Genomic DNA, 13,842 nt, shown 5'->3' with positions numbered 1-13,842 from the left:
TTCAATTAAATGTTTTTCAAGAGCTTTATCATCACTCCCTGATCCACACAAGAACATAGCATATTTTTTAAAATTTGTTCTTCATTCGAATATCATGTTACAGAATTTTTCCATTGAACTGAAGCCTGCCAGTGATAGAAAACTGGATCATAACACCAATAAAATGATAAGACCAAGTCTGGATACAATCAAAAATTTTTTTTCAGTTTAAATATTATATCTAGGAGTCCATTTCCAACTCTTCTTTCCTTTTATGGAATACCACAATGGATATATTTACTGGATAAACATTCATAAAAACAGTTTATTTACATATATTAAATATAAAATAATGTAATCTATGATAAAGACATTCTTTTTTCCCAAATTAAAAATCAATAGAAAAATATCAATAATACTAAAGATTATTTTATTGGAATTTTATTAAATTTACAAATAAGATCTTTCCATAAATTATATTTTCAAATCACGGACTTCAAGATCAACTGTTTCCTTCTCCTTTGGTAACTTCCACCTAAAAATACAATTTAAACCTTGATTAATTTGAAGATTACACAATGCTTAATATTAATTCCAGAACTTCAATTGTTATTGATGTATACAAGAATGAATTTAGTCCAGGGGTCGCCAAACTTTTTTGATCATTGACCCCCTACAACTTTTTGAAACCTCACATTGACCCCCCCACCAAAAAGTTTGTCATAGAAGCATAAAAAAACTTACTATTTTAATAATCTCTTTTAATTTTACATTTTTTCACATTTATTATATATATGTGAAATACTTAAATTAAATGAATAGCGGCTTAAAAATGGCTTGTAGAGGTGCTAATAACGTCTGTGTACTGCGAATCAGACACAAGCTTACGAATGCTTGACATATATACTATACATTCATTCATTCATTTTTCTTTATTAACGCACACAATGGTACATGCCGGGTTCCGCAGTGAGCACTACCCGGTGATAACAAATTACAATAATANATAATTTAGATAAATCAAAAAATTCTCCATAAAATTTACTTAAAGAATTAAAACTTGCTTCAGAAAATTTAAATAATATTTAAAATTATTAACATCTAAAAGTAATAAAAATTTTAAAGATTTTATGTCTGAAAATCTGTCAATATAATTATAATTAAATATAGCTTTGTAAAGAAACATACATAAAAATAAAATCTTTACTTTTTAAATTTTAAAACAATGCACTTAGTCAAATAGCTCCCTGCGAGTGGCTAATTGATAGAATTGTTGGAAGCATTATATGATATTTTGGTGTGTATCATCCACAAGCTAAACCATGTGAGGTTGCTCTGTAAAGCATATGCACAAATGCCTGTAATCTGGCTGCTTTATATGATTCAAATATTTTTCCATGGAGCTATCCTGTATTTGACAATACAGTGCTTCCATTGAAAATATGGCTATACGAATTTATATTCGAATATACAATAGCAATCTTTGCTTATCCTTGTTTTTCACATATATAGAAATTTGTAATAAAATACAAAATGTAATAAAATATTAATTTTAAGTAATTCAAAGTACGTTAAAATATGAAAATAATCACACAATATGTATTTATATTTTAGAAAAATACAAGGGAAGTGTGCTTCCACAGCTTCCATGGATGGCATGCCACAGCAGAACAGTATTAATTTATAATTATTAAAACAAATTTATAATTATAAAATTTTTTCAGAAAGTAATTTAAAAAAAATAATAATGAAAAATTACAAAAATAATAAATTTGAATTCAAAAATAAAATAGCAGTAATAAAGTTTCAAATAAAAAAAACCAAAGCTTAAATCAATTCTTTCATTAATTATTAAATTTTTTTTAAAAATTGAATAGGTCATAGAAGTTATAAAATATTTTACATAAATGCACTAAAATTCATTCTTCAGATCAGTGAAGTGTAAATATAAGTATCAAGGGTGCATAAAAATAATGTAACAAAAATAAAAATTAAAAAGTCTATTCAAAAGCGATCCAATAATTTTAATATATTGTAAATTGAAAATTGCTTATGATAAAAATATTCATAGTTTTATGTAAAAACAATAGATAAAAATTGTTTGGTCTGGAAATAACATCATCTTTTGATTTATCTCATTAAGATTTTTGTATTCTTTTATTAATAACTTGATAAAATCAAAATTTTTAATTATTAAATTTGATTGTAAACAAACAGTAGTGTAAATGTATTAATACTGTTCCATCAACAAAACAAAATTATAAAGTCTACAAATAAAGAACGAATTCAAATTTTATTATTATTGTTATGAGTCTATTCAATAAATTAATGACATAATTACTAATGACTTCAGAAATATTTATTTTTAAAAGCTGTAGCTTATTGATATTTCTTGACATAGTCACTCTTGACAGTATGACTTCCTCCTTTCCATCTTTCATATTTCTGTGGTAAAATAATATTTTGGTTGCTTATAAAGCCAGAATTGCACTGATGCTTTTGAGTCATTATTACACTGGAATATTTTTTATAATAACAGTACTACCATGAGTGGTCCAAACAACTGCAAATCAGATGGTACAAGGTTGTATAGAGGATGTGGTAATACTTTCATTCTAATTTAGTGACAATTTTCTTGGTGCTGTTTCAGAATGAAAATGGAGGAGTTTGCTTGTTTTTTATGATGTTTCTTTATTATTGTTGGCTTTGACATTTTCAAATATCTCAAAATACAATTACTAGGTACTGATATACAGTATCTGGTTTCCTGTAATGCATAAAAATGAGATTCTTGTCGTCTTAAAACAAAGGCAGCATAATTTTGTCAGCTGATGTCACTTTGTCACTTTAAACTTCTTTATGGAATAGAAACATCTGAATTTGCCAGTAGACTGTCTTTTAGACTCAGGCTCATATTGATGACTCTAGATTTCATCATAATCAATGACTTGTAATGAAAATTATGTGCTTATGAAATTCTCTTTCATTCTTAAAACAGCCCATCAACTCCACAAATTTTAATTCTTCATTCTTCATGCTAGCATTCTGGATATCTACCTTCAGCAAATCTTTTGAAAATTACATTTCTCGGGTACAACAGAATGCATTGTTTATGTATGTTAGGCAATGTGTTGCTATTCCTTGACCTTCCAAAATCAAACTGCTGAAACTTGTCAGTGGAAATTGTAACTGGTTATCTTTAGTAGTGTACATTGGAAATTCATTTTTATCTTCATTAAAACTTTTAGTTTATTTGTATCTGACTTGCACCTGTTTTGAATGCTCATTCATCTTAGATTTCTGCACCACTAACAACTTCAACACTTAAAAATGTGACGACGACATACTACTATTCCAATATTAATTTCTTTAGTGGGGCCTAGATGTGTTCAAAGCTTCTTGTCTTAATCAATTGTTGTACTTCTTAAATCTCACAATTTGACAAATGTAGGACTTGTTTACAGGATATGTAAGAGCATGACAAAATTAATCACTTTGAGTTATTGTTTTTGTATGCATTTTGGGTCTAAATACCTCTTCAGCTCTTGACAATTCTTTAAAAAAATGGTCCTGGGTAAAGCCACAAGGTAAATATATTTTTAGTTTAACTATTTTATGTTCTTATACAATTTGTGATACCAGTTAAACTTTATATCTATATTGACTGTATAAAATAATTTTTTACCTAGGTAAAAAATTATTTTAGTTAACTTAATATTTAATTTTTATAGTTTTAATCCCATTGTTCTATTTTAATTCATACTTTTAGTTTTTAGATCATATTTTTTGATATATAAAATCTATAACTATGACTCCCTCTCAAGTAAATTTGTTCAAATTTTCAATTTTAAAAATTTTTATATCATATATTTAGTATTCAGCATATGATATTATATATGACTTTCATGTGTTAATATTAAAATTTTACAAAAATATTGCACAATGTTTGTCTTAAAAGAATAAGCAATTCTGGTTTAATTTTAAAATTTTATAATAGATATATCAATATATTATAAAATTTTTATTAAAACTTGATTAATTTTTTGTCATTTTGCACTGTTTTTGAAATATTGATAAGAAATGGGAAAACTTTTATTAGAAGATGAAAGTAACTTTGATGTAAAAAATTTATATATGAATTGCCATATACCATGAATGATATTCATTGTAGGTATGGAAGGAATATAAATATTGATAATTTAATGCATTTACAAAGAATTTAATGAATGTGAAAATAAGTAATACATAAATAAGTTAACATTACACATAGACGTAATAACTGAATATGAACAAGAATATGTAATATAGAGTATATTAGAAAATTTTTTAAAATGAAATGAAAAGATTGTTTGATCAATCATGTAAATGTAAACCACACTTTAAATACTAAATCATGATAATAACAATAACAACAACAAACTACACCTTAATTAATCCAGTAGAGAACAAAAATTTAATGAAGGTGTAGTTTGATGTTTTTATTCATGAAAAGCATAAGCAGTTTTGAAGTAATTCAAAAAAGAAAATTTAATGAATTTAACGTCATCAAAAAAAATAACTTTGAACAAATCTATAAAATTTTATTTTATTAGAGCATAGGTGAACTAAATACATGTTTCTGGAATGTTTCAGTAAGCTTATTCTATCTTAATATAAAAATTATATTCTAATTTACATCTTTTTTGTTTTTCAAAATGATATCTACATAATCGTAATTTAATTTGTAAATAAATATTATATAAATATCAGGAAAGAAAACTAAATGTTTGTATTTTTCATTTTTTATCCTCAATGNTTTATCATTATTATTACTGTGCAATTTTAAAAATTAATTTTTTTTCATCATATTAAACAAATTTTATATTTTCTGATTACTACTAATTTATAATTTCTATCAACATATTCCAATGAGCATTGTTATTTATAGTAGTAGTAATTTTTGAGTTTATATCATGGATATCATTTAATTAAACTGAACTTTTAATTACCACAGTTTAATTTATGCAATAATAAGAACATAATAACTAATTTGATGAAAATATGGTTTACTGTTACTTACAAATGATAAACTAACATACTCCTGAATAAATTTCATATTTATATTAATGTTGGAAGCATTGATTTTTTAAAAAACTTTTTATTTTCATTAAATTCTTCTCGAGAATATGATGAAAAAATAATTACAAGTAGGCCTAAACTATTTTCAGGATTGAAAATAATAATATATCAATAACTATAATCTTTAAATAAAATTTATATAAATTTCCCATTTCTTATCAAAAATAAGAATAGAATTATTAATATATAATTTATACAATTAATGTAAAAAGAAGTTTTTCTAAATTCATTCTTTTTCAAATTATATAAATTTATATTTCAAACAAAGGTATAGTGAATCTACAATAAACCAATTTAATAAGATTTTTCTGGGAATAACTGACAAAAGAATTTCATTAGAAATATGTTTTGATTTAATTCAAAACAAATGATATATAGTCAGTCTGACTGTTTAGCAATAACAATGATATAATTTACTTAAACTCCACAGCTATTAAATAATAATGTAAAAAATAATGTTTGCTATTAACTTTTTATTACATGTATTAATTGTTTGTGCAATGAACCAGTTTTTTTCAAGCACGTTCAATAATTTCATATGTATTGATGAAAAGAAAAAGTTGCATGTAATAAAAATAATATTACAAAATTTTAAGTTTATCAAATAACTTTCAAATTGTATAAAATGAATAAGTTGCCATTAATTGCAACTTTATTTTTATCATAAATTACAAAAGCTAATAAAATCATTAAATGTATAATTGATAAATTTTCTGACACTATTTATTCTTATACAAATATTAACAATTGATAAATATGGTTTGTAGTGCAAGAAGGAAAATCTAAAATAATTTGTCTTGAATAAATTAAGATTTGTATTGTGAAAAATCAGAATGACTTGGAAAGTATACAAGATCCAAGAGAAAATTTATATTCACGGTTAATATAAAAATTATTCTCTCTTTATTTAATCTTATCTTTCTGTAAGATTACTGTTCGTATAAAATAAAATTTTAAAAAATTTGTTCAAGACAAACAAATTAATTTTCCTTTTTTGTGCTATATTCCATCTCAAAAGGGTGTACTACTACACAATATTGAGTGCTTATTTATTAATTATTTGAATGAAATGCATAGATAATTTATTAACTTTACCAAATATCCTATTTTAACAAGTTTATATTATTATAAAACAAAAGAAAAATGTTTTGAAATTTTGTAATTTCATCAAAAATTGACAAATTATAAGATACATATACTGTATATGCTAATTATACACCATTGAAGTGTAGGTTACCAGTGTTCATAAGCTGTGTACTAAGAATTTTTTCTAGTTTTTGTACTGAATAATATACAAGTTTAAACTGAAATTAATTTTAGCTGACTGTCATTATACAACAGTTTTTATTTTATTTTATTTACTTGTATTTGATACATCTTAATAAATGTAAATGAATTTATTCGTACGTATTTGTAACACATTTACAAATAAGAATTTTAGATACATTTTCTGCATTTTATTAAAATTGTTTTTAACAATAAACTTCATGTTAAATATTAGAGAACTATGTACTGGAACATTTTAAAATAATTTTTAAATAAAATGTTTGAAAAGATTTAATAAATGATGATTTATGGATGAAAAATTTATGGAAATTGCTATGAAACAATGTGAAAAACAAGAGGAAAAAAAACTATGTGAAATATATGTTCCATTTGGAACTGCAAATTTATTAGAAAGTTTTATTGTTATTTGCAGCTAGATAAATATTTCGTATACTTAGACTGCTTATTTGAGAAAATTTTACAGATTTTACAACACGTGATCAAAATGAATGCTCAACTCGAATGTTTTGCCTTATTTTTAAAAGATTCTTGTATTATTTTATAAAATGCTTTTATGTATATAATATATAAAGAAAAATTTTGTACATTTGTGCTATGATTGTTTTTAATGAGTGTATAATGAATGAGCAAATGTTTTTCAATATAATTTAATGACACTTTTTTATTTATACACACAAATTGTAATGTTTGTAAAACAACATTTTTGTTTTTCTGTTAAAATTTTATGAAACCTCATACTTTGTATAATACTATTTATATTTATAATTTTATTGATTTTTTTTAAAATTAAAATTTGTAACAAGATTTTTCATGAATGTTGATTCAATAAACTAGGCTGCCTATTTCAAATTTCCTATTAATTTTTTTATAATTTAATTATACATAACATATTCCAAATCATAACTTAAAATTTATTTCTCTATTATTATCTATAAATTTAGAAATTATATTAAAATAATGATGATTATTTTTAAAATTATATTTATCATAATAACAAATTATCTTTGTTTTCAGATTAAATACAAGGAAAAAAAAATTTTTTTTTGTTTTTTTATAAACACAACTGAAATTACAAATGTAAAGAGATAAGAATGGCAGTGAAAATTTAAATTCTTTTTTTAAGAATTTGGACATTTTTATATGATTTTTGTGCTTTTTTGACCATAATTTTATGATTTTAGATTCCCAATTTTCACTACACCAGAAGCAACATATATACTACTACTATCAATTATTCTCAATAACAGAAATTATTATGCCATCATCTTCAGTATTATGGAATATTTGAATTATTCTTGGAAACTGGATACTATAAATTAGTTTTAAAATTTAGTGATTTTAAGGTCAAGATGTTTTTTATTGAAGCATCTTAATAGGATTGCATTAAATATAACTGGATTAATATTTCAAAAGGATACTATTAAGAAACAGATAGGAAGAGGAAAAATGTTTTTAATAAAAAATGACATAAACTGACTTTTTAATTAAAGACATTATAATTGTAGTACTGACATCATTAAAGTATAGATATCATTCAGGTTGCCATATTGATGTGCTTTAACCTCTGTAAACTGCATTGAAGTAAAAGTTAAAGCTTATCAGAGTAAATTCAGTTTTCTCAAGATGTCATCAACCTGAATGCATTTAGAATTTATTAAATTGGTAGAGTTCTTGATAAAATTTATGTATCTTTTAATAAATTATGCAGCTTAACATATACAGTAAGACCCCTGCTTAACGCTGATTCAATATGACGCAGTCTGCTCGAAGCCTTAAAAAAACTCAAAATTTACACTAATTGAAATTATTGCAGCATTTCATTGATTCATATATAATATGATTATTCCCAAACATGAACCAATCAGCAAAAGGTGGCAATTTGTCGTAGCACTGTACATTCCTTAAATCTATGTTTGTTTGATGTAATTTTGGAAAAATATATAATGTCATGGATGCCGTAGACAATAACGACTTTGCTTGACATTCATTCATTCATTCATTCATTCATTTCTTTATTAACGCACACAATAGTACATGCCGGGTTCCGCAGTGAGCACTACCCTGTGATAACAAATTACAATAATAAAGATACAGATAGATATAGGTGTTACAAAATACATAATTAATTATAATATAAAGGTAAAATACACAGGCGTAATAGGTACACAATACAATAACACAATACAATACAATACAGAAAACACTGACGATCGAGCGGTGTCTCGAAGATTGTGCTTGGTGCGATTTCAGCTAAAATCCAGTCACATTCGACACCAATACACGAAGTCCATCCTTATAAAGAGACAGCCATAAGCAAAATAGGATGAAGAAAAAACTTTGCTTGACAAGAATTAACTGATAAATGCATGAACAGAGTGTGGAAGAAGTTATGGCTGGAGGTATCTAAGAATTCTCAATGAGAAGAACCTATCGCTGTATTGATTAGGTTGACAAAGTCAACCTAATCAATATAACGGGTCTCCTATTCCCTTTATATTGATTGGGTCTCCTAGTCCTGTTATAATATCTCCTAGTCCCGTATAATGGACTAGGAGATATAGACAAGCAGGATATTGAGAAGGTACTGCAAATTTCTGGTGAGAGCCTTACCAATGATGATCTTCAAGAACTGGCAGAACAAGGAATTTGTGTAGAACTGGAAAATAGTGATTCTGAAAACAAAGAACCAAAGAATTTCTACAGATTTAATTAGTAAAAGTTTGGTAACGATAACTGAAATCATTGATCAAATTGTAACGAATGATCCAGATTTTGAAAAGAGTGTAAGCAAGACAAGGCATTTTGGATGTGATCTCCTGATACCAACATTTGCTTAAGGAAAGAAAAAGAAANTTAACACAGAAGTGGCAGCTATGCTCCGCCCGGTATTATATTGCAGAAAACAAATTTGATTATTGATGTGGCGAACCATAATCAGTACGGTTGATTAGGTTGGTTTTGATTTTACGGAAAAGAGGGCATGTGCCATCACGAGCATTATGATTGAAGCAACCATCCTTACTATGTTTACAATTGCAGCAAATAGGGGAGGATTCCAGATTTTTACATTCTCTATAAGAATGCTCACCCGAGCAATGGCTACAGGTGGGAGTAGTCTTGCTGCAGTTTTTGGTGGAGTGACCGTATCTAAGACAGCGAAAACATTGCAAAATAGGATGGAAGTCTGCAACTCTGCAGCGGGACCATGCCAAATTAAGTTTGCCCAGTCGTAAAAAGAGTTCACGAAGGCGAGGTGAGACTTCGATGACCCAGTTATACTATACTATACAGTCGACCCCCCCTATAACACTGTTGATTTTTCCGTTTTATATGAATTCCATGTTGTACGAGTCACTTAGATTTTACAAATACGCGAGCCGTTCACAGCCCAGCACACGTATTTGTAAAATATAAGTGACTCGTACAACACGGAATTCATATAGAACGGAAAAATCAACAGTGTTATAGGGGAATTGACTGTATAAATAAGAACCGGAGCACGGACTCAGCAATATCTGTCTGTCCTGTGCGACTTGATCCGTAGCCACTTTAAGCGTTGATGGGTAGCTGTACTATTAATTAATTTAAATTCATCGAAAAAATATTCAAAAACATAATAATATGTATAGTTATATTTGTGATTTTTAGTTTTAATTTTTCATTCGACCCCCAATAATGTTATATTGACCCCTGGGGGGTCGACATCGACCACTTTGGCGACCCCTGATTTAGTCTATCATTTTATCAAATGATAGACTAAATTCCAAATGATTGCTGAATTAAATTGGGCTCTATTACCATTATTATTAATAATTAAATACTGAGTGATTTGGCCTTCAAATTACTCATTATTTATTATTATTAATAGTCCCAATTTGGTTTTAATATAACTATCAGGCTTAAAATGATACATATGAAAACATCTCTATCATTGAAAAGTTCAATGTTAAATGGCTTCTGACTTAGATATTTTATTAACTATTATGAAGATAAGCCTGACTAAATTTAAAAAATTTTAATAAAGAACGTTAAATGACGTTGGAAATATTAAACAGAAATTACACGAACTTACCCGAGAATCAAAAATTTTTATGTAATTATCTGCACCTCCACTAATAATTCTGTTTGGTGTCGACCAATCCACACACAGAATTTTTTCTTCATGTCCTAGCATGTTAAATAATGGCACCTTTGGACTGTAATTAGATAAAAATGTTTTAGCATACTGATTTTACAAATAATTAAACATATCTGAATAACAATGGAAATCTTCATATACTTTACACAAAATTTAATCTTTACCTTCGTGTGTCCCAGAGTTTCAAAACAGAATCATACGATCCAGATATAAATTGATGTTCGCTGACAGGAGACCAGTGAACAGCCGAAACCCAACCGTTATGAGAAGTAAATGCACATTGAACAACTGATCCATCTAAAATAAATAAAAATAGTAAGTTTGTTAAAAGGAAATAAAATCATTTGAAAGTCAACATCAATTTTACTTGCAAATTAAAAATTCCTTAGGAAAGTTTCTGAAAGAGTAATTTATCTTCTAAATATATATGAATATTTCTGCATGACTGTGAATTAGATGTCACAATCAATTAACATGAAAGGGAATAAGAAGAGTTTCTATTGGTTACCACTAATCTGCTCAGTTCAAAAAAATAAAATCACCAATTTGCAAATTTATTTTCACAGCTATGAAGCAAAACTACAACAAACTATATTCTTTTTATTATACTGAAAGAAGAGTACCAGTTCTCACAGATCCTTTTCACTGGTTGCAAGAAAACAAAGTGCCTCTTTATGAATGAATTTATTGATATTTTTTTAAGAAATATCTTTCTACAGTTAGATTCTAAAATGCATTATGTTTAAATTAATTAAATAGATAATTTGCCAAAATGTTCCTGAAATATATTTGACTTGCAGCAGTTGGTTATAGCATGGCAAGAGTAACACAAAGTTTGTTGAATCACATCATAGATGCAATTTTATTTAGTACAGTGGACGCATCTTGAAGAAGAAACAATTATAGATTAAAAAATTATGCTGTATCAGATGACATTCACATCTACTTGGTTGTCATTAAACATTAAATAGGACACCATGTAGGTTATATAAGGGACTGAGATAAATTTATGACTTCTTGCATATTCAAGTTTAAAGTACTCCAACCTCTGTATATCTAGAAGTTAACTAAATGCAATGTTTTCAGCATTATGCCATTCTCAAGCAAATGTACAGTACATCATAGAATACTTTTATTTTGGAGAAATGACATTAAAATTTTAACTTGAACTTGGAAATTCTATGTACACTGTGTATTATATGCCATTATCTAACTATAATAAGAGTTAAAAGCATATTAATTGTATTTTTCCAAGCAATGCTGGAAAAATACAATTAATGCGAAAACATGTATGTTGGACGTTCAGCGCCGCTTTCCTGTAAGCCTAGAAGTTTGACAATGGTGTTTGGAATGTCAAGCGTGATTCCACTGATCCAAACACCATTGTCAAATTTCTAGGCTTACAGGAAAGTGGCACTGAACATCCAACGTACAAGTTTTCGTGTTTAAAACTTTGGCCTCAACCTCGCTATTATTATATTATACATCTAAAATAGGTTTGTGGTAGTCTAATGATATGATGTTAGATTACTGTGCAGCTAATCAGTGACTAAATCTCAGTGATGACAGCAAGAGAGGAATACTATCTGATCAGTATTCACCGAGTTGAGCATTAATGTCGACATCTCCCACACTCCAAAAAGTTTTGAATTGTCTGAAGACAAGGGAAGACCAATTGGTATTCATTATTTTACATCGCTTCTTCTTGTTTGTTCTGTGAGGTGTTCTTTGTCCGAACATAAAAATCTTTTGCGAAAGCGTTTGTTATCTGATTTGTTCGTTAACCGATCACCCACTGTTTTTTGGGATAAATTTTACATAACAATAGCTAGAGTTTGTATATAAAAAAAAAATGGAAGATGTGCCACTCATTATGAAAAGTTACCTTTGATCCGAGGATCCCAGAGACGGACGTGTCTATCAGCAGAAGCAGACACTATGTGTCGAGACAGAGGAGAATAGGAAATATCAAAAAATGGCTTTGATCCATTCTTAAAATAAAAAAAATAAAAAATGTTTTATTAGTAAACATACATTTTTTTGAAGATGTGACATTTAAGATTCCAAAAGAACTTTTACATTGTCTTACCAGCTGAGATTTTAAGCTTGCCATTTCAACATCCCAAAGAGAAAGATTGTTATCCATAGATGCTGAACATAATTCATTCATATCAATCCATTGCACTCCTGTCACAGCTTCCGAATGACCAGATAAAGTTAACAATGGGACCTAAAAAAAGTATTAAAAGTTGAAATCACTATGAAGTTATAAAAGCTTCTTTTAAACAAAAATATAACAAAAACTCCATCTAAAAGTTGAGAAATTATATACAGTCGACCCCCTATAACGCGGTAGATACATTTCACTTTATAAGAATTTCACGTTGTAGGAATCCTTAAATACATGAGCCAATCACAGCCCAGCACGTGTGCAGTTTACGGACTATGGCTGTTTGAAAGGTTTTCTTCCATAAAATTAATCGATTCTAGACTAATTTGATTCAACATTTCCAAAACACGTATAATTTTTTGGGAATAATCCGTATAAACTATGCTATAAACAAAAAATTATAGGATTAATTACCGAGTGTGCACCATTCGACGACGCCATTGCTTAAGCTTGTTTTCATCGCACCAAATGGTGGGTGCATTTTCTGATAAGTTATTTTTCTGCAAAAAATTCGTTGAACTTTGGAGACATCATTAATAGAAATAATTTTTATGGCCGTTGAATAAGAAATGTTTTTCACAAGAAATGTATAAAATTACAGTACTGTATTAGACTTACAGTACCTAATTTATATACTGTACAGACGATAGTAAACTCAATTTACCCGCCTAAACTCTTCGTAGCGTGTAAGTAGTTTGGTTGCTCGTCCACTATTGGTCCAGATTTGACCAATCCTGTTGCGACACGAGTCGGCGATGACGTTTTACCGCATTTTACGAGTCTCTTTTAGCGTCTTTATACGAATACGGTCGCAATTTTTGTGCTGTGATATACGAATCCTCATTATATGAACCCGCGTTATAGGGCGGTCGACTGTATATGTATAAATATATGTATATTCAATACTACAGGAAAGCAAGTGTAATTAAAATATTTTGATACCAAGTTACTGCAGAAAAAAGTTATAATGCAAATGATTGAATGCTTCAAATATATGAAAACTAATTCTATTAAGTAATACTGTACTTATAATTTTTTTTTAAATTTCTGCATAAAACAGTGAAGATTTTCTAGATAGGTATTACATTTGTTAGTAATCTCTAGTGCAGCAGTGAGCAACCTTTACTGGATGTGGACCACAAGGGAATGT

At 27.6% G+C, this 13,842-nt stretch overlaps 1 protein-coding gene across 1 annotated transcript in view; it reads right to left on the bottom strand.

The window, feature by feature from the left end:
• Positions 1-392: 392 nt before the first annotated feature.
• Positions 393-13,842, bottom strand: part of LOC111624293 (ribosome biogenesis protein WDR12 homolog) — a 30,898-nt gene continuing 17,448 nt past the window's right edge. Inside the window, exons 7-11 of the mRNA XM_023367103.1 lie at positions 12,612-12,752; positions 12,408-12,513; positions 10,687-10,819; positions 10,457-10,580; positions 393-514 (exon numbers count right to left, since the gene is read on the bottom strand). Of these exons, the coding sequence (XP_023222871.1) occupies positions 482-514; positions 10,457-10,580; positions 10,687-10,819; positions 12,408-12,513; positions 12,612-12,752 (537 nt within the window). The 3' untranslated portion in view covers positions 393-481. The remainder of the gene's footprint in view (positions 515-10,456; positions 10,581-10,686; positions 10,820-12,407; positions 12,514-12,611; positions 12,753-13,842) is intronic.

The sequence above is a fragment of the Centruroides sculpturatus genome, unplaced genomic scaffold (genome assembly GCF_000671375.1).
Source record: "Centruroides sculpturatus isolate CEXI.00-Female unplaced genomic scaffold, Cexi_2.0 scaffold242, whole genome shotgun sequence".
Lineage (NCBI taxonomy): Eukaryota > Metazoa > Arthropoda > Arachnida > Scorpiones > Buthidae > Centruroides > Centruroides sculpturatus.
Note: the sequence above shows the minus strand (reverse complement) of the source record. Positions and strands in the feature narration are given on the sequence as shown.